This window comes from Myotis myotis, unplaced genomic scaffold (genome assembly GCF_014108235.1).
Source record: "Myotis myotis isolate mMyoMyo1 unplaced genomic scaffold, mMyoMyo1.p scaffold_m19_p_36, whole genome shotgun sequence".
NCBI classification, from domain to species: domain Eukaryota; kingdom Metazoa; phylum Chordata; class Mammalia; order Chiroptera; family Vespertilionidae; genus Myotis; species Myotis myotis.
This window is the reverse complement of record NW_023416342.1, coordinates 1,874,091-1,895,546: the sequence shown is the minus strand read 5'-3', so window position 1 is coordinate 1,895,546 and position 21,456 is coordinate 1,874,091. Positions and strand designations below refer to the sequence as shown.

The window sequence follows — 21,456 nt, the reverse complement described above, 5'->3', positions numbered from 1 at the left end:
GCCTCCTGCTCGCTCACTTGTGCAGTCTCAGAGTTTGCTTCTGTTTCTTAGTCATTTTGCCTCTAGTTGGGCTGTGTGCTGAGCGTGGAGCCGGGCATACACTCCCGCCCTGACAGCAGGGGCTGGGCATGTGGACAGCCTGCGAGGAGAGGAAGCCCTTGCTCCGTGGTCTCCATGTCAATACAGGGTCTCGGTGGCCCGCGGAGGCCCAGGTCCCCGCAGAGCATGCGTTACAGGAGGGGATGAGGGAGAGAGGGGAGCCTGGCCCAGATCCCCGCCTAGCCTGCACTACTGGCTCTCCCTCCAGCGTTCAGGCTTTGAGGGCAGCCACACACCCACTCCCCCCACACCCCTCAGTGCCTGCCTGCTAAATTCAGCAGCAGAAGCAGAGCTGGTGGGGCTGACTTATTGCAAAGCCAAGACTCTCTGAATTTCACCTGCGCCCTACGTGACCACTTCTAATCCCACAAGGGCAATACCGACCCCTACCCCTTCACAGTAGAGAAGCCACTCAGAGGCAGGATGGGTGGGGCGGCAGGCGCCCAGCAAAGACTGACCAGCGTGGGACCTCCCAGTGGCCGCCCTGGGCGAGCAGGGCCCAGAGCCGGGCGCTCCCAGGTTAAACGAACAGCACCTGGTGCTGCCACTAACGCGGCCACAAGCAGCAGAGCGTGGACAGCCCACCTTCCACGCCTTAGGGAAGGGCTTGTTTTTAAGTAAAACCAAGTTCCTTTCAGAATCGAGGCTGTGCAGCCCGTCCAGGCTGAGAGAGGAGCAGCGAAGGGGACGGGAGCCGCGCGCGCCCAGAGGGGACTGTGTCCATGGCCCCACAGGACCGGCCAGAGCGCCTGTCCCCCTTCTTCAGCCTCTCCCAGGGCAGTGAGCTCCCGGAGAGACCGCTGCAGGCACGGCGCCGCCCGGACCCACAGGACGGCCGGCTCCTTCTCTCCAAGCGGCACCCTCGCCCCCCTCCCCACGTGTGAGATCTGTGCAAACCCAGGCTCCACGAGGCTGCTGAGGGGGACAGAGGCCCAGGCAGGCTCACCGTGGGCCACCACGTCCCTCACCTCAAAGAGCCGCTCAGACCAGCACCCTGGGCCTCTCCTGGGAACGGGAAGGGGCTCCTGAGTCAGAGACGGCCAGCAGGGCCCGCCCGCCCTCCCGGTGACCTCGCTGCTGGGCCCCCGGCGCAGACGGAGAAGGTCCCATCTCAGTCCGTCAGCTGCGCTGCCCGAACCTGCCGGGTGCTTACCGCAGGCCCACATGTCCACCGGCTTCCCGTAGGGGTCCTTCCGCAGCACTTCTGGAGACAGGTACCCGGGCGTGCCAGCGAAACCTGCGGGCAGAGCCAGGGGGTCGGCAGGAGGACAGAGCAATGGGAGGCGGAGGCGGCGAGAGCTTTCCTGCTCCGTCCGCGGTGGGTCCAGGTGAGCCGGCCTCAGGCAGGAAGGCAGCGTCTCTCCCAGGCCCTGCACACTGACCCGCCGCCCAGTGGCTCGGGACACCCAGCTCATCCCGACACGAGCTGCCCCGGGTGCCGGCCGGCCCCTGCAGCTCTCGAGCAGCCCCTCCTGTGTGGGGCTGAGCTCCCTGTGAGGGGAGGACGCCCCACCCACACAGCGAGGCCCCGAACCCTTTCAGTGCAGGCAGAGCCCTGCCTCCCCCTGGGCACCAACAAGCAGGTGCCCGTGTCCTGGGTGGAGGCCCCTGCACCAGGAGAGGGGCACCTCGGCCCCAGGAATGGGGAGCGACGCTGAGGAGCCCGTGTTCCCGCATCTTCCGCACCTGCCACCTCCCACGGCTGCCCCCGCCCAGACCCTTTCTCTTCCGAGTAAAATTATGTAAAAGCCTGAAACCTGGCATTCCACACGACGAAGACAGTTCTGTCCTTCTCTCATGAAAGTGAAAAGCCGGCCCCACCGACACCACCTTCTACAGGTGACACGGGTCAAACACGTGGCACTGAGGCAGACGACGCTGAGCGGACACGGGGGAGCTGTGGGCACTCACCAGGCCCAGCCACCCTGTGGCCCGCCCCCCAGGCTGCAGGAGGACTCCCATGTACCTCAACGGAGCAACGAGGGGTCTCACCTTCAGAAACGCACATTTTCTGAAAAGGCGCTTCTCTAACGGGCACTTAGCAAGAGCTGACGTGGGCAGTGTGCGCTGGGGGCACGGAGCTCTCCCCACGTCCCGGCCCCCAGGACCCGCTGCTGCCAGTAACGAGTGCCTGCAGTCGCAGCGGACGCACTGGCCCACCCGAGCGAGTGGTGTCCACCCCCAAGGGTGAGGCTGCTCACAGCTCCCGGCTCAGCACGCCTGCGGGAGCGCCACCTCCACCGCAGACACCGCCCAGGAGTGGGAGCGACTGTCCAGGAGTCAGCCAGGGTGAGGCTGTCCTCACTCAGAGGGCCAGCCCCGCCCACACAGCCGCCTGCCTCCCGGCGCGGAAATGACACAGGAGGGTCAGGAGCGCAGACGGCCCCTGGTGCTCAGGCTGGACGCTGGCGCCAACTCCACCGTGGCTCTGGGCATGAGGCTCCGTCCGTTCTCCTGCTCCCGGTCATCCTCCTCCGGCCCTGTCCCCCCCACCCCCCCAGCTCTGGAGGGTCCCACTCTGTTCTGGACAGAACCCGCCGGGCCCCAGTGAGATTTCCGGAGCTCAGAGCTGTGTGCGGCCTGAGGAAGGGAACTGCTCGTGCCGCCTCCCACCCCCATTCACGTCCTCACACTGGCCTCCCCGGCAGGCGGCTGCCCACCCCCCACCCCACTGCCACCGCCTGCTGCAGAGCCCAGCACGCCCGCTGCACCTGCAACTTCTCACCACATCCCTGACCTTCCAGGCCACAGCAGCCCCTTCACTAGGCCAGGCCCCCTCCTGTCCCAGCGACCCGCCGGGCGTCGCACGTCAGCTGCACACTCCTCAGGCCTGAGACCCTCCCGGCCCAGCCCGCGCCTGGACGCCCTTAGCGCCTTGCCAGCGGGAACAAGGCTCCTCCTTCGGGACGGCCCAGTGTGCCCAGCGCGGAGGCCATCCGTCTGCTCCTCGCCCCGCCCTGTGCACGGACAAGGCCGCAGGCGCAGACCTGCCAGCACCTCCAGGCACAGGCCCTGCTGTGTGTGCTCGGCCTCCTGCCAGACCTGCCAGGCTGTGTTCTCACCAGCACGCAGGCGACGGAGGCCCACCTTCGTCTGTTCTGCAGGGACAAGCCCGGCAGGCGGAGGACAGGCCTCATGGTGGGCAGGAGGGTGCGTGGGAGGCGTACGGAACGGGAGTGGGCCACAGACAAGAACCGTCTGGTCCCACGGACACACGATAAAGATGAGGACAAGGACAAGGACGACAGGAGCAAGTAAGGACCCCAATCGCCGTGAGGACCCCAATCGCCAGGAGGCCGCACGCCATCCACCATCACCTGGCAGGCAGGCGAGGGGCGGGCAGCGGGGCTGCGGGCAGGGCCAGGAGATGGGCGTGTTGGGCCCAGGCGGGAGAGGGAGACCGGCAGGGTGCTCCCACGGACAGCTGCTCAGAGGAAAAGGACTAGGAGAGAGAGGCATGTGAAGTGCTCGCTCATCGCGGCCGCTGAGCGTCAGGAGGGAAGGGGACGAGGCTGGGGAGGGGCTGCCTCAGGGCGCCCTAGGAAACGGGTGACTCGGCGCCCGGCACACGGGGCGAGGATGTGAGTGCAAAGCAGCTTCTGCAGGCGGGTCGCCGAGGGGTCCCGGTGGCAGAAATGCTGCGATCTCAGCTGGTTCAGCTCCCATCTCCTCCTCGGTTGGAGGTAAACACAGAGAAATGTCAACATTAGCCAAGCTTTAGAGAGGAGACTGGCCTATGAGAGAAAGGACATTTAACACGTGAGCGCCAGGCCGGTTTGGTCTTCCTTTCCGTTTAGCCCGCGATGTCGGATTTCACCGATATGCTGGCGGCCGGAGAGCTGAGTACGGTTGCAATAAGACTGCATGTACATCTTCTGGCATATTCCTGTATGTATTTATCGCAATCTGTACTCTGTGTTCTTTTAGAAATGCTTTCTCTTCGGTCAGTTGTCTGTGGTTCGTGTTCCAGTGCAGTTTAACAGTTTTTCTTTACCCGTAATAGTGACAATGTCAGTAGAAGCAGCGCGTGAGAGCAATTCAAGTGAAATTAGTTTTCCTAAAAAATGTCATTCTTTTTTCGTCATCAGAGGATGAGGGTGAGGCTTTCGAAGAATGGCATGATCCAGAGGTCATCGACCAAGGACGATGCCCTTCACCTACCCGTCTGGCTTTAGGGCTGAGGACTTGAATGTAAAGTCATGTGCAACAGTAGAGAATTCTTATGAACTGTTTGTGCCTAATGAGCTGTTTGAGGATCTCGCCAAAGAAATGAACTTACATGCGTCGCAAAAACTAGGGGCTGAAAACTCGCAGGGTTTGTGCAGGTGGACTGTGACAAACAGAAATGAAATGAAAAGATGTTCTGGGTGATTCTGTGGATGGACTAGTTAGATACCATCTTTATGTTTATATTGGTCCCATGATCCTGCATGTATGCAAACCTTCCCGAGAAAAATGTCAAGAAATAGATTTGAGATATTATTATGAATGCTGCATTTTTCAGACAATAGGGAGGCAGATGTTTCCAATTGTTTATGCAAAATACAACTAATAGATAACATGGAAATAAATTTCAAAAAAGATTATGATCCATCTGAAGCTCTATGTATTGATGAATCTTTGATACCATTTTGTGGCCGCATAATATTTAGGCAATATTGAAAACACGAACACCACAAATGCGATATTAAATTATTTAAGTTGCACTGCAGATCTGGGTACACGTATGCTTTCTGTGTATATGCAGGGAAAAGTTTAGACAAAGAAAATACGACACTAACTAACATTGTAATGTCTCTTTGTAGAGATGTATTCAAGAAGGGACACACACTGTACATAGACAACTGGTTCACGAGTTTAGATTTAGCATATAAATTACTCGATAATAATCCTCATTTAGTAGGAACATTATGTTCAAATTGACGGGGAAGTCCTCATGATGTAACGCCAAAGAAATTAAAACGGAGAAATTATAGCAAAAGAGAACAAAAAAGGAATAACCATTTTAAAGTGGAAAGATAAGCGGGACATCTTACTTCTTTCAACAAAACATATGTCAGAGAACAGATCAGGTCACCACTTGAAACCAAAAACTGTAGCGGATTATAATGCAGGAAAAGCAGCAGTTGACATATGTGATCAAATGAGTGCCTATGATAATCCGGCACGAAAACCCATGAAATGGTATAAAAGCTAACCTTTGAGCTCCTACTAAATACTGCTGCTCTCAATGCTTGTATTTTATTTAAAAATAATAGCAAGAAGAATATGAGTATCACAGAATTTCAGAAGCAATTAGCTGTCCATCTAACAAATTGTTGGGATGAAGAAATTCCAAGTAGCAGTGCTGTAAATAGACTCAAATATCTCGTCACAAACTGCAACGAAGAACTGGGAGAGCGGCGAGAGCTCGCAGGTATTGTAAAAAATGCCACGGAGGTAACGCAGCACGATTTGGAGGAGGTGCTGCCAGGAAGCTGACCAATCAGTTGTAACACCTGTGGAACCTGCACAGGAAACCATGTTTGCGTAGACCGTGTTGTAATAACGTTCATTAAAATTCTTTTTGGTAACAAGTAATATTTAGGTGCATTCCTTTATGATCTCCAAGTTATTTAAAATTTATTAATAGAAGAATATAATTTTTAAATTGTGTATCATCAGTCAACAGTGACTGACGAGGTCCGGACATGGCGCTTAACGTGTTAAGATGGAACACAATGCATATCTATGTACATGTGTTCTTTTAACTATTTCTTAAAACTTTCACTTACGAACCCCAGGCCTGGGAGCACTGCGCGATTCCAAGTCCTGCTCTTTGCATCATCTCAGCGTCCAGTGAGGCGGCGCGGACACGCTCTCCTCGCGAGGGAAGCCAGGAGCGCCGAGCGAGTGAGCAGCGTCTGTCGGCTCCGGCCCTCCCGCCCAGCAGAGTCCCTGCTGCTCCCGTCACACCCTCCGGTCCCTCTGACTGATGCCCTGTAGTGCCAGGAGGGCTCAGTGCCGTGGGCCCTGTCCACGCTGGAGCGGCGGGGAGCGGGTGGGGCCAGGGGGCTACTCACCGAACCATGCCTGCTGGTCCCCTTGAACCTCGATGGCGAGGCCGAAGTCTGCCAGCTTCACGGCCGCCCCCTTGGACTTGCTGGCCAGGAGCAGATTCTCCGGCTGGTTTAGGAAGAAGGAGAAAGACGGGAGCCCATCGTGAGTGACTGAACCAACAGCGTTTTCTGCCATCGGGAAGCAACCGGCCCGCGCTGGCCTCTCGAGGTGGCCGTTCCTGACCCAGGGCGACACTGCTGGAAAGGATGACCTGCATGGTGTGGGTTGGACGGACGCACAGGACAGACCCTGTGCAGGAGGGAGAGTGCTGCCCGATCCCAGGGCATGCGGGGCCCAGCCAGGCCACAGGCAGTGGCTCAGAGCCTGCAGAGCAGACACTCAGCAGAAGGAACGTGACAAAATGATACCAAGAGTTGGACCAGTTTACACAGATGGTTCCTGGGGTCTGTGTGCACGTGGCACAGATGGTTTTTGGGGTCTGCGTGCACGTGGCACAGGTGACTTTTGGGGTCTGCGTGCGCGTGGCACAGGTGACTTTTGGGGTCTGCGTGCACGTGGCACAGATGGTTTTTGGGGTCTGCGTGCACGTGGCACAGGTGACTTTTGGGGTCTGCGTGCACGTGGCACAGGTGACTTTTGGGGTCTGCGTGCACGTGGCACAGATGGTTTTTGGGGTCTGTGTGCACGTGGCACAGGTGACTTTTGGGGTCTGCGTGCACGTGGCACAGGTGACTTTGGGGGTCTGCGTGCACGTGGGACAGGTGGTTTTTGGGGTCTGCGTGCACGTGGCACAGGTGATTTTTGGGGTCTCCCAGGCACGTGGCACACGAGTTTTGTTTTTATTTTCCAGGGAATGGGTGCGGGTGTTGTGTGCTCGGCCCAGGGAGCTTCCAGCAGAGGCGCGTGCCGACAGCGTGCGATCAGGGGTCTGCTTCCATCAGCACACGCGGGCGAGGCCGGCACCTCTGTTCCCCGACTGCTGTCGCGTCAGCACACGCTCAGGTAGCTGCCTGTGCCAACACCCAGTGCCGCCCCTGGCCTGGCACACATAGGCCTCAATGGCAAAAAGCAGAGCGACTCGATGCATTGTGGGATTTATCACACACACAGCTTGTTCCTAAAATACTAGACACACATAACGCACAAACACGTTCTCTAAAGTTTCATCTACGTGTGGTTCTCAGAAAAGTGGAGCTGTGGTTTTAGATCTGTTCAAAGTGTGGAACTCATAATGTGATACACGTACCACCATGTGAACGAGAACTGACTATGCCTTACCCCCCCACCCCCCGCCAAGGATGCATTTCCTTTCTGCTCATAACTTTAATTTTTTCCCATGAAATAGTATTTAAAATCCTCCCAAATCTCCAGAATTACTACCTTCATTAACATCTCTTTGTCTCTCTATATCATCTATCGATCCACCCCACCCACCCCACATCCACCATCCACCCACCCACCCACCCACCACCCATCTACCCACCACCCACCCACCCACCATCCACTCACCATCCACCCCACATCCACCATCCACCCACCCACCACCCATTTACCCACCATCCACCTACCATCCACCCACCCACCATCCACCCCACATCCACCATCCACCCACCCACCACCCATTTACCCACCATCCACCTACCACCCACCCACCCACCCATCCTGCCGGGGCAGTAACGTGTGCCCCTGCCCTAATTCCCACTCCCTCCACTTGCCCCTCCTGGTCTCTGCTGGGTGCCTCTGCCCGCCCTGCTGCGCTCAGCCCGTCTCCAGTCCTGGGGCTCCACACCGGGTGTGCCCACTGGCTGGCCGCCCTGCGGGTGTGACTGCCTCAGAGACACTCGTCTCCGTTATTCAGTGCCCAGCGATGGGCGGAACCATCGCCTTCGCTTGGCGCTGCTTGTGCTGGCACTGCCTTTCCTAGACGGAAGGGTCCTGTGACCCTCAGCGCTCAGCTTTGCACCGCACCCTGCAGCCCAGCTGCAGCAGTGCTCCCGGAGGGGCTGCAGTCAGCACCCACTCACGCCCAGCCGGGCCTTTGATGACGGCAGCAACACTCGGGCTTCTAACAGACGTGGATGACCGAGCTGTGCTCACACGTCCGCATGGTCCCTGAACGAGCACAGGAACCAGGGCCTGAGAAGAGTCCAGTGTCGAGCCAGGTAGGAGGAACCCAGCTGCCCCCTTCCCCTTCTCAGGTGCAGGCGAGACCAGGACAAGCAGTGGCCAGGCTTTGGCAAGCCCAGGAACACGCGCGGACCGGGGCCGAGGGGGCCTCAAGGGGAGCAGTCTGGCAGAAGCAGGAGTGAGCTCCCAAAGCTCACCCCGTCCTCTAACGGCAGAGGACGGAGCAGACACTTCCCCAGAAGAGCCGCGCGGAAAGCGGCCCGTGCGGCAGTGAGCCCTCCTGAGGTCCTGGCCTGAGTTTCTTATCAGCGACTTCAGCTCGCAGGTCAGAAAGCAGCTTAGCGCACGGCTCACACGCGGGCCTGCCACCTGCGCTGACGCACGCTCCCGGCAGCAAAGGGCTCAGCCGAGCTTGGACACGGACACACATCCACGTCACGACCCAGAAAATGCAGGACGAAGGTCCTGGGAGAGAAGTGACACTCCCCATCCTTGGCCCTTGGCTTTCCACACACGGAGGAAGATTTCAAATGGTCCATTTATCACACAGAGCGGCCGGCCCCATCGCATAAAAACGCGCCCATCCTGTAGGTCTGCTTGGAAATCAGCAGCTCTGTGTTTTGACAAGGAACAAAAGGGCTCTGTCTGTGCACGGTGCGGAAGGAATAAGATCACCAGAAAAATGAATCTTCAAAGGAACGTGCTGTCCCCTCCTCCCAATGGGGAGGGGGGCCTGCAAAGGGCTAGCGGACGTGCAGTCCGAGCGTGCCGTCCAAGGAAACACCACTGACCACGCCTGTGCTTTCGACACTGAATGCTCTCAGATGCAAACTGAGGTCCAAGGGAGATTCCAGAAATGAAGGCAACGTTTTGCTTACAAATCTCATCCTCAGGTAATGCGCCGTGGATCTTTAGAGACTCATTCTTCCAGGACACACACTAGAGAGGTCTGCCCCTGAGAAACCCCAGGGGCCCACGGGACACACAGCCGCTCGAGCCGCTGCCCCGGTGCCAACGCCTGCCAGGCCGAGGTTTCAAACGAAGACCCACTGCCCACACGGCGCTCACACGCAGGTGCTCCTGCCCATGTCTTCCTTCATTTCCGTTTCTCGGCTGCCTCCTCTGAACGGCACAGGCACAGGTGGGAAGCCAAGGCCTCTCCTTCGCTCACGTCCCGACTCTCCGTTTCTCGTCGTCCGTGCACGAGGGCTGAGTGGTGGCCTAGAGCGTCAGGATGTGCGTGTGCTCCGTAACCTGCTTGGTCAGCACATCTGTGGGACCTTCCTCACCTGCTGGAAAGGCCTGTCGGGTCCCCGGGCGGCACGTACGCAGGAACCAGGATGCCTGGCGTCCTCCGCCTTCCCGGGCTGACGTCCCTCACGGGGCCACAACCTACTAGTGACTCTGCCTGCGGCTCTGGAACCTGGGTAACCGCTCACTCGCTATCGGGCCCCACGGCCTGGCTGCGGGGTCTGACCCTTGTCCGCAGACGAGTCCAGAACGAGGGGGCCATCGCGCGCTCGCCGCCACTGGAGACACGGAACCCAAGTCTCAGCTGGCGAGGACCATGTTTCGTCCTGAGTGGGAATGAGCCCACGCTCTCCAGTGGATCTGCCGCACACAGGACTGTAGTCAACCGTCCGGGCACCACTCCCCTTCGTGCCCCCTGGCCCAAGCGGCCTGAGTGCAGCGACTGTGCGCCAACACCAGGGGCAGCGCGGTCCCCACACACTCAGGAGCCGGCCCTGCCTGGCAGACAGCTGGCGTGCCACCTTCCCGGAAGCAGACACGTTGCTCCGGCACAGCGCCCACTGCCTCGGACAAGCAGGGTCCTGCCAGACGTGTGCCCAACGGGGGGCCCGTGTGTTCTAGAAAAGCCCACCTTAAAGATGCTTCCTTTAATCCAGGATTAGGTTAGAACACAAACAAAATCTTCCAGCTGTCGTGTGCACCCCCCAAGTGGTTCCCCATTCTTCCCATTTCCTGGTCCCGCGTGGACACAGGGCACATGGGGTGACTCTCGGACACCGATGTGTTCTGAAGAAGCCTGCCCCGCTTGCCGGGGACCCCCTCCACCGAGGGTTGAGGGCCTGGGGGAGCCACGTGCCGCCAGCTTCCCCACCACGGCCTCTGGGGCTCCGGACAGAGGTGGTGTGCAGTCTGAGGATGGCACCCGGCCCAGACCTCGGCCTCCAGGCAAGCGCTGGGTTAGGCAAAGCGCCCCCTGGTGAAGCCCGCCCCGGGTGCAGCTCCTCCCCCTGGTGCAGCTCCTCACCTGGTGCAGCCCTGGCCCCTGGTGAAACTCCTCCCCTGGTGCAGCCCCGCCCCCTGGTGAAACTCCTCCCCTGGTGCAGCCCCGCCCCCTGATGAAACTCCTTCCCTGGTGCAGCCCCGCCCCCTGGTGAAACTCCTCCCCTGGTGCAGCCCCGCCCCCTGATGAAACTCCTCCCCTGGTGCAGCCCCGCCCCCTGGTGAAACTCCTTCCCTGGTGCAGCCCCGCCCCCTGGTGAAACTCCTCCCCTGGTGCAGCCTCGCCCCCTGGTGTACTGCCTAAACCAGAGCAGGCACATCCTGCACTGTCGCTGTGATGCCCCAGTGCCCCGTGGCTGTGACGCAGGTTTAGCCTGCAGACAAGCAGCTGGGAGGCACGGAGCATCATTCACAACAGTCAGTGTGGGCGGAAAGCTGGGAGCAACGAGGGAACCAGGTGAAGTGCCTGCCCTTGGCTCTTCCACGGAAACATCACACGCTCCTTCAACCGGACGTGGGCTGCACTGACCTTCAGGTCCCTGTGCACGATGCCGTTGAGGTGGCAGTGGCTCACGCTCTCCAGGATCTGCTGGATGCAGTGGCTGCGGAGACACAAGGCAGAGGGGGCTGGGGACCGGGTGCCGGTGGCAGTGCAGTCCCAGCACACACACACACACACACACACACACACACACACACACTCTCTCTCTCCCAATTCCCAACCTTACGCGGGAACTGAACGCTGCCGAGTGAAGGTGCTGGTGATTCTGGTCCCAGCACGGACTCTGTGGCATGTTCAGGCAAAACCACTGAGCTGCTTCGTTCATCCCCGCGGCAAACGCGGTCACGCTACCCAGGAGGGAAGGTTTCCGGGAGGAGAACGTGTGCCCGCTCCCATCATGTCCCGGGAAACTCTTCAGGGACCAAGCATGGGGGGTCTCGCGCACACCTGAACTGTGCACGCCTGGTCACCACGGCACCGGGGAAGCAGGAGGAAGCGGCAGATGAGAGGGTGGGACCTGGGGCACAGCTGCCGTCTGACTCGGCAGCGCTGCTCCGGTGTGACACGTCGGAGCAAAACTAACGGGGTCCCCAGGAGACGGAGAACCGAAAGTCCACCTACAACGTGGGGCTGCTTCTGGGGAAGGGCTAGGAGACGAGGGGCAAACGGTGCAGCGGGAGCCCCGGAGCAGCGCTTGCTGTCACCTGCGGAGGTGCACCAGCCGTGCCCCCTCTTGGGCCTGCTCCCTGCTGGCAAACGCCGCTCAGTTAGAGGGACCCCCACTGTGGCTCTCCATCCCCGTCACCCGACAGTGACCTGGGCCACCGCCCAGCAACGTCCGAGCTCAGGCCCACACCACGGCCAGGGGAAGCGAGAGCTCAGTGAGGACGCGCTCCACCACCAGGGTACGGGGCAGCGCGCCACGGGGAGCCGGCGGACAGCGACTGCCTGGTGTACCCAGGGCAGGGCCGACACGCGGTCAGGGCTGGGCGCTGCGGAGACCCCGGGCCCTCAGGTGGCCACCTGCACCAGGGCTCATCTGAGGGCTGGCAGCGCTTCCTGAATCCTGGGGCTTGTTTCCTTCTATTTAATGCCCACTTTACACTACTTCCTGGGAAATTCACTTTCTCTTCTCAAACTACGGGACAGGTTCCAGGCCTGAGGAGTCACGGGAAGAAGGAAGGAGACAGCCACACTGCAGGCCTTCGCCATGCTCCCTGGTGAGCAGGCGGGACCCGAGCTTCCTGACCAGCCAACGCCTGCAAACAGTTTGCAGAAGGTGCTGACGCTCATGGCTCAGAAGAGAGTGCTGTCTCCTGCATGGGTGGGGCTCCCCTGAACGTGCCCATGAGCTCCACCGCCACGGAGCACGCACACGGTGACTAGCCACGGGGCTGCCGTCACCCTGGGCCCTTCGAGGGTGACACAATCTTTACTTAATTTCGCCGGCAGTTTTCGAACGTATGTTGGCTGCTCACCTAGCACTGAGCACTCGAGTGAGCCCCCAGCTCGCTGGCCACCCTGAGCCCCGCCCTCCCCAGCGCAGGTTCTCCTGGCTGCGCAGGAGCCGCAGGGGCCTCGCGAGGGTGTGGGTCCGGGAGCCGTTGGCAAGTCACTCAGTGGGGCAGACGTGACACAGAGCTTCCCCGCTAACTCTGGCAGTGGAAACCCCGTGAAAAAGCAGAGCCAGCCATGGTGAGACCACAGAAAGCCATGAGCAGTGGTGCTAAGGCGCAGGGTGTGCGCAGGGACCAGGGAGCTGCGCAGCCCGCTGCTCAGGAGATGGGCCGCTGCGGCCGGACCAGCCCGATGGCATTGCGGTGGCGTTCACACGCTCACAGGGCTCCCACCCTCCTGGCCGGGCTGCTGGCGGGAAGTGCCAGCTGCGGCCACGCCCGGGGTGCCAGGCGAGGGGCCTGCGATCCACCGGCCTAAGCAAGCGGCTGCTGCTCACGGCGTCACCTCTGGGCAGCCTGGCACTTTCAAGTGAGACAAAAGGGAGCCACTTTCAACTTCTGTACAAATCTGTCGGTGACGAGATCGGAAAGGCCTCTGGAACCCTCTGGAATTCCTGGACGAGTGTTTTCCAGATGCGGGTCCCAGGGCTGGAAGGGCTCCCAGCTGACCGGGACCGGCCTCTGGGTGACTCTCGGCCGCTCTAAGGCCCGGAGGCCGGTGCTTGGACCTGCTGCCCATCATAGCCCCTGGCCCCTGAGATGTGGCCGGTGCGACCCAAGAACTGAGCTTTTAATTTTTCTTAATTTTAATGAACTGAAACAGAAGTCAAAGAGTCCTAAGAGACTAGGCACACGGGGAATCGGGACTGGAGACCAGTGGGTGTCAATCTTCCATCTCTCACATCTGCTAAAAAAGTGTATTTCTTTAGCAGAAGCCATTCTAGTGAGGCTTTAAAAAATAAAATGTCTTAATCAGTAAAGAACATGAAAACAAAATGCACACTCTAACTACAGACACTAGATAAAAATAAAGCTTAGACCAGACTCATAGGTTTTTTTCCAGGGAGTTGTCTTGGAAATCCCGCAGAGAAAACCACCAGTGAGGGGATGTCCTCACGGAGCCCGGATGGAGTTGCGAGTCCAGGCCGCGCGGGCGCTGCAGGGCGGGAGGGGCGGGCGCTCACTCACCTGGCGTCGGCCTCGCTGTAGTACTCTCGCGCCACGATGTCCTCAAACAGTTCCCCGCCCGTCACTCTGTGAGAGAGGAAACATCAGGTGGCTATGGATCTGCACCACACTCATGTGAATTTTGTATTTGAAAATTACTATAAAAAAGTGTTTTAAAACTGTAAGCATTGCCATTTCCTAGCGGTCGGTCTACATAACCTACATGTTCCTCTCCTGCCTACGCCTGTGTCACCAGACCCTGAGGACACCACGTTTCACACCATCAGTCACCCAGGATTCATCTCCGGGCAGCGCTGCCGGAGACTCCCATGCAGCTCCCCCGTAGTGAGTGTGGGGGTGGGAGAGTGCCGGCTGTTGTCTCAGCGCCGGAGGACGGCCTGTCAAGGCGGCAGAGGGATGTGCAGGCAGCCTGCCTGAGGGCTCCTCGCCGCCTGGGATGGACATGCCTGTGGCCAGAGGTGGCCTTGCAAGATCAGAGCCGGCTGGGAGCTGGGCTGTGCCGACGGCCGGTTCTCTCAGGCCCCGGGTTTGCCAGGGACTGAAGACGGCTTCAGGCCATGTCCCGGGAGGCGGTGGTGGTGACCAGCCAGGAGTGGGCCTGCGCCCCCTGTGAGGACTCCCCTCATCCCCAGCTGGACTCCGTTCCTCGGGGAGCTCACTCACACCCTGGGCTCCAGGCTCCCGACAGGGCGGGTCGGGGGGGTCGGGGGGGAGACCTGGAGGTGCTGCTTCTCCAGGGCCCACAGGCGACTGGTTCGGGCTAGAATCCTCCAAAATCTCTGGCTTCAGTTTCTTTCTTTCCCCTAAAACAGCATGGTTTTAAATTTCAAAGTTATAGTGTGATAGGGAATGTTAAAGCTATGGAGGTGCACCAAGCGCTCCCCTCTCTCGACACCGATATCACCCTCGGGCGTAGATGTGCTTCACGCGCATCCCTTTAGCTTGCTCATCTGTGAACACGGACCCTTCCCTCCGCGCAAAGACAAGAGAAAACACACGGTCCTCACCCAGTGGTTAGGGCGACAGGCACATCAGGCCACTGTGACTTCCTTCCACAGGAGTCGGGGCCCTGCCTCCTGTCTGAGCCTTTCCAACTGAAATCAGTCACGGAAGTCCCCATGCGCGCCCTTCAGACATTCACCTCTTTCTTAGGTAAAACTGCTGGGCTGAGCGCAGCCACATTTGAAATTTGGGGCAAACCTCCCACGTTGCCAAGGGGCCACCTCATCACCGTGGCGGTTCCTGGCGCCCACCCAGTGCGGGTCCCCTGGGGAGAAGCCCCTCCCAGCCGGGTGAATTCCTGCCGCCAGGGCCATGGGCCCTGCTCAGCACTGAGCAGCCGCTCCCCCGACGGTGACCGGGAGGGAGTCCTCGGTCATGACCGCTGTCCCCGGCTGCCGCCCTCTGTCCACCCGTCCCGTGGCGAGGACACGGAGCTGTGCCGAGCTGCCCTGTGACGGCGCTCCCGGCACACTCGGCATGACTGACAGCCGCCAGGGGGAACAAGGTTGGCAATAAGCGTCCAGGTGTGAACTGAAGGGAATACATTTGCATTAAGGAAAGATTTCAAATCAGTATCATACCTTGTTCTGAATAAAAATACAGAGAACCGTACATTTTTAGAGCTTTCATCCAAAATGTAATTTATGTCAACGGCCTGATTTAGCCGGAGAGACCGCGGAGGGATTGGGGTCCCACACACAGGCGGCGCGTCACAACCAGCACAGTGACACCCCCGTCACAGACCCCGCGTCCGAGCCGGAGGCCCGCTTCCCCACCGCGCACAGGCGTGCAGGCTGACTTCCAGCCCGACGCTGCCCCCCCCCCCCCCCGAGCCATCACTGGGTGACCCCCTGCCCCCCCACTGCGGGGGGCAAACTCCCGGGAATGGGCATTCCTGCTGAGGTCGGAGGAAAACCTCAGGACTCTTGGCCCAATCGCTGACCTGATAAATGTCAAACATGCGCTCACAAATGCGGACACTGTGCATGAGAACATGAATCCAGCCATCCACTCACCATGATGGATGTGAGAATTCCAGAAGGTTCCTAGCCCCTTCCGCCGGGAAACCCTCCATCAACAGCACATGGCGTGATCCACAGGTGGGAGCCTCACTGCTCCAGGTCAGACCAACCAGGCTTCGCACAGCAGCTCTGGCAGCTCCACGAGCCACGGGACGGCCTCCCTCCCTCCTGCGGGCACCTCTCTGGCGGTCAGTCCTCTCTGGGCCATCTGTCTGTCTGTCTGTGTCAGTCCTCTCTGGGCCATCTGTCTGTCTGTGTCAGTCCTCTCTGGGCCGTCTGTCTGTGTCAGTCCTCTCTGGGCCGTCTGTCTGTCTGTCTGTCTGTGTCAATCCTCTCTGGGCCGTCTGTCTGTGTCAGTCCTCTCTGGGCCGTCTGTCTGTCTGTCTGTGTCAGTCCTCTCTGGGCCGTCTGTCTGTCTGTCTGTGTCAGTCCTCTCTGCTGGGCCGTCTGTCTGTCTGTCTGTGTCAGTCCTCTCTGGGCCGTCTGTCTGTCTGTCTGTGTCAGTCCTCTCTGGCCTGTCTGCCTGTCTGTGTCAGTCCTCTCTGGCCCGTCTGTCTGTCTGTGTCAGTCCTCTCTGGGCCATCTGTCTGTCTGTGTCAGTCCTCTCTGGGCCGTCCGTCTGTGTCAGTCCTCTCTGGGCCGTCTGTCTGTGTGAGTCCTCTCTTGGCCGTCTGTCTGTGTGAGTCCTCTCTGGGCCATCTGTCTGTGTCAGTCCTCTCTGGCCCGTCTGTCTGTCTGTGTCAGTCCTCTCTGGGCCGCCTGTCTGTGTCAGTCCTCTCTGGGCCATCTGTCTGTCTGTGTGTGTCAGTCCTCTCTGGGCCGTCTGTCTGTCTGTGTCAGTCCTCTCTGGGCCGCCTGTCTGTCTGTGTCAGTCCTCTCTGGGCCGCCTGTCTTGTCAGTCCTCTCTGGGCCATCTGTCTGTCTGTGTCAGTCCTCTCTGGGCCGTCTGTCTGTCTGTGTCAGTCCTCTCTGGGCCGTCTGTCTGTCTGTGTCAGTCCTCTCTGGCCGTCTGTGTAGGCAGAAAGCTCTGCCCAGTCCTTACCTGGTTCACACTAATTTAACAAAATTAAAACCTCGGCTGGCCTTGCCTCGCTCGCAGGTCCTAAGGGGTGAGGGGCAGTTGGACGTTACGGTGCAGTTTCCGTGTGAAATCTTCCACCAGAAACCCTGCCCGCTTTTCAAGGAGGAGATTTTCATGGAGCGAAATGGAGCCGGTGCAGCTGCTCCAACCCCTGCTCTCTCCTCCCCGTCCCAGGACCCTGGTGAGATGCCATCTTATTTTCCAGAACAAGGGGTGATCGCCTTTCCATTTGTTCTATGTGAGACCAGACACCACGACCGAGTCATTAAACAGGTTTCCCTCCGATCTCCTGGACAGATTTTGCCACTTGCAGCAGCGGCAGAGAATGGCGACTCCGACCACGGTGACCCTGCGCCTGGGTTTGGTTCTGTCACTCTCCGGAGGCCAGTCCGCCCAGCGGGGAGCCTGAACAGACGTGGTCTTCACAGCGGGCTCACGCCATCGCTGGCACACGCCAACCTGTGCCCAGACGGCACGTCCGGCTGCTCTAAGACGACACCTCTCCTTAACCTGGAGAGAACTCCTCTCTGGTTAGACGAGGTCAGATCAACTGATGCAGAAAAAACACCTGACAAAATTCAATACCCATCCTGCTAATAACGCTCAGCAAACTAGGAACGGAAGTGACCCTCCTCCACTCGATGTAAAAAATCTACGAAATACGTAATATTACACTCCACTCCTCCTCTCTCGCCCTGGGATCCTAGACAACAGAGGGAATGAAGTGTACGCACTTGCAGGAAGGAATACGGCAGTGTCTGCGCACAGAGGACGGATTCTCTCTGCAGAAAACCCTACGGATTGACAATGAAACTTGCGGAGCTAAGCCATCGCAACAGCTGCAGGGTACGAGGTTAACATCTGACAGCCCACTGACTTCTTACAGAGCACAAGTGGGCAAGCGAGATTAAAACAGTTGCCCATCTACATCCCACTTCCCAGAAAGGAGATACTTGGACGTACGCCTTCCATGGAAGCGCCACATGGAAAACTGCACAGCGCGGCGAAGATCTCGCAGAAGAGCTACGCGAATGGAGAGATTTCCATGTCAATCATCAGAGAGACTTGCTATTGTCCAGGTGCCAGCTCTCAACAACCCAATCCGTAAACTCAGCGCAACTCCAACCAGGGTCTCAGCGTCACCTGTGGAGATGGAGACACTGATCCTGAAGTTTGTGTGTGAGGGGCCAAGACCCAGAAGAGCCTGCACAGACCAGGAGAAGCTACAGTAATGGAGAGTGTGGGATTGGTGAGAGAACGGACAGACACCGTGGGACAGAACGGAGTCCAGAACACAGCGATCTCACCTCTGACACAGGAGCGAAGACCATGTACTCAACAAACGCTGCTGGAGCCACTGGACAGCCACGTGCAAAACATGAATCTAGACACAGGCCTCACACCTGTCACAACAATGAATTCCAAGTGGATCAGAGCCCGAAATGTGAAATGCAAAACCATGAAGCTGCTGGGAGATAGCATAAGGGAATATGTAGATGGCCCTGGCTTTGGCGATGACTTTTAGATACAACATCAAAGGCACAACCCATGAAAATAAATCACTGAAAAGCTGAACTTCATTAAAAGTAGAAACTTTCGCTCTCCCAAAGTCAATGTCAACGAGAGGATTTGCAGAGATCTCGTGAAGGGCTATCGAAGAGGACAAAGAAGCTTAAAGCTCCACACCAAAGATACAGTCTGATTAAAAAATGGGCAAAAGACCCAAAGAGAGACCTCACCAAAGGAGACACACCGATGGCAGGCAAATGGAGGCAGCAAGCGGCACGCCTGGCACACGCACCGGCCGGGGCCGCCCCAGCGCGGGGTGCGGAGCAGCAGGAGGCTCACTGCCGCGGACACGCACACGGCGCAGCCCCTGCGGAGGCGGTGCGGCGCCTTCTTACACAACTACGCACACTCATACGGCCCAGCAACCACGCTCCTCGGTATTGACCCAAAGGAGCCAAGCACTATGTCAACACAAACGCTGCCCACAGGTATTCACACGCAGCTTTATTCGGCTGCCAAATCTGAAAGCAGCCACGACTGCGCCAGGCAGTTTTGAGAGGAATGGAATTTGCTCTGAAGAGTAGGCACAGGAGGCTGAGAAGACCACGCTGGCCCTGGACCCGTGACAAGCGGGGAGCGCGCAGGGAGCTGCGCACCGGGGCCAGGAGGCACGCCAGCACGAGAAGAGCTGCACTAGCCAGCACGGGGCCAGCGCCTGGGCAGCCCAGAGGTGCTCGCAGACGCGGGGCTGGTCCGCGTGTGGCGAGCTTGCTGACCGTGGCTGCGCACCCAGTGCCCCAGCAGGGGAAGGAAGCAGGCGCCTGGCACGGGCTCCCTCGCCGTCCTCCAGGGAGCCCGCCTGCAGGCCGGCGCGGAGTGTGTGCTCTCGGGGCGAAGGACAGCCCCAGACGTCACTCTGTCTGCCGCAACCTCGGGCCCGACACCCGCACCGTGCTCATGCTTTTCCGCGCAGGTCTGCGCCGCGGTGTCTCCTCGCTGCCCTGCCTTTCCGAGTGAGGGCTCTGGAGAGGGAAGGCGTCTGGCTGCCCTTCGGTCCCGACATCACCAACACAACTACCAGCTCCGGGCCAAAGGGTGTGGTTTGAAAAAGTATTTTTAATATTATGACATTTCAAAATCCGTGGACATGAAAAATATACTAAGTACGAAGCAAGCCCAGCCTTCCAGCGGCACAGCTGCGCTAAGGGGGCGGGCAGCACGGCCGCGAGCGCTCCTGGATCCGTGGCACCGGGACACGCTCAGAACCACGGCTTCCCGAGCGTCGGGCACAGTGCCGGCCGCGTGTGGGCACCACCCTGCACCGCAAATAGGATTTCTTACCCGGAAAACACCAACGCTCAGAACAGGGAGAGAAGCACGTCATGGACCGGATGGGCTTTTGCTGGGGAGTGGGGGGCAGAGGGAAGCTCTTTGGAAGATGTAATAATGGCATTTTCCCCTAACGGTTTAGAATCCTGATAGTTTCTAATATTTAAACAGGACACCAGGAGCCCCACTAATTCTACCGGAAATCTCCAATGGATGCGAGTGGCCCAGTGGCTCCCGGGACGGGACAGGACAGGACGGGACAGGAAAAGTGAGACAGCGACAGCTCCCACCTGCCTACTGCTCGCCATGCAGGGAGAGACCGGCTCAGAGACAAGGTCGAGTTCAATGGCCGGCCCTGGGGAGCGTGAGCCGGAAACGCGAGCCTTGCTCTGGGTCAGCCCTCTCTCCATCGCCTCCTCCGTTCCTGGGGAGATGGCACACGTCGCCCAGTGCTGTCTCACCTGGTGCGATGGCTCCACGTGGGCCCTCCCTCCCCTGCAGGGGCCACCCCTTCTCTGACAGGTCAGACGACTCCTGGCGAGGCCTTGCCCCGGGACCCCAGGCCTCGCTCCATGGAGCTCAGGGAGCCCGGGCGCCGGCCCACGGAGGGCCACTCTGCGCGAACCCCCCTGCTGCGGCGAGGACACCTGCGCTCTGCCGCCGCCTTTCCCCTGGTCCCCAGTCCACCTGCAGAGCGGCTGCGAACGCTGCGCAGCTGGGAACGGTGGACAGACACCCCATAAGCCTGCCCGTTAAACTGCAGATGACGCAACTTTCCCACAGACCCACAGCCCTCGGGTTGCTTTTCAGGAAAGAAAGGTGTCCACCAGGAACACTCAGCGCACCTACAAGCAGGCCTGCACTCCGTTCGCCACGGCTGTGGGGCCGGGGTGCGGGAGGCGGCCACAGGCCCTGGAGGGAGGCGAGCCGCTGCCGACCCGTGGAACTGACTGCGGGCGGCTCCAGCTTCCCCAGAGGGCGCTTCACGGGCCTGAAGACCGCACTTTCCTTACCGACGCTTAAACATGCTCTCATGAAGCACCTACTCCCCTCTTCACAGGATGGCACGCCACCCTCAGGTGACTTAGAGGAATTACACATTTATGTTTCTTGTATGTTTTTTTTTTAAACTGATTTCCGGGAGGAGGGGGGGGGGGCGAGAGAGAGAGAGAGAAATGATCAGAGAGAATCACTGAACGGCTGCCTCTTGCATGCCTGCAACCCGGGCATGTGCCCTGACCGGGAATTGAACCGTCACCTCCTGGTTCATAGTCTGACGCTCACCACTGAGCCGTGCTGGCCGGGCTGAAGCAAGTTTTTAAAAGAGAAAGGACGTCATGAGAGAAGGGACCTGGAGAAGCAGGAAGGGAGGACGGGTCACGGGAGAAGCAAACAGGAGCTGAGAAAGGACGCGCGGTGGGACTGGGGCCAGGAGTGATGGCGCCGGTGCCTGCACACATGGGGCTTCAGCCTGTCCCCTGCACACGCGTCACCCACATGCTGGCCGCCCACCAACAGGCCCTGCTGCCGCTCGGAACTGAGCCTCACGTGACCAACTCCCGGGCCGACGCCAGCCCGGCCTCACGCTGGGTCAGAGCCCGGGAAGGTGTGCCTTGGCCAGTCTCGGCTCAGACGTAGGCATGACAAGCAGGGACAACCAAGGACGAACACAGCTTCTCAGGACGGGGGAGGAAGCGGGTGAAATACATGCCACGAGCTCACGCTCCCGTTTCTCCATCAGGGGAGCCTGAGCCAGAGGACACGCCCACCTGCGAGAGAGGACGGACGGACAGACAGACAGGCCTGGGTTCCTCAGTGACGGCACCGAAG

The 21,456-nt window shown here is 59.2% G+C and overlaps 1 protein-coding gene across 12 annotated transcripts in view; it reads right to left on the bottom strand.

Moving 5' to 3' along the window:
- The window catches only part of CAMK2D (calcium/calmodulin dependent protein kinase II delta), a 157,548-nt gene that overhangs the window by 36,790 nt on the left and 99,302 nt on the right, over window positions 1-21,456 (bottom strand). For all 12 annotated transcript variants that reach the window (XM_036303295.1, XM_036303297.1, XM_036303296.1 and 9 more), the window contains 4 exons: window positions 13,684-13,749; window positions 11,066-11,138; window positions 6,162-6,264; window positions 1,253-1,336 (listed from right to left, as the gene is read on the bottom strand). In XM_036303295.1, the coding sequence (XP_036159188.1) occupies window positions 1,253-1,336; window positions 6,162-6,264; window positions 11,066-11,138; window positions 13,684-13,749 (326 nt within the window). The remainder of the gene's footprint in view (window positions 1-1,252; window positions 1,337-6,161; window positions 6,265-11,065; window positions 11,139-13,683; window positions 13,750-21,456) is intronic.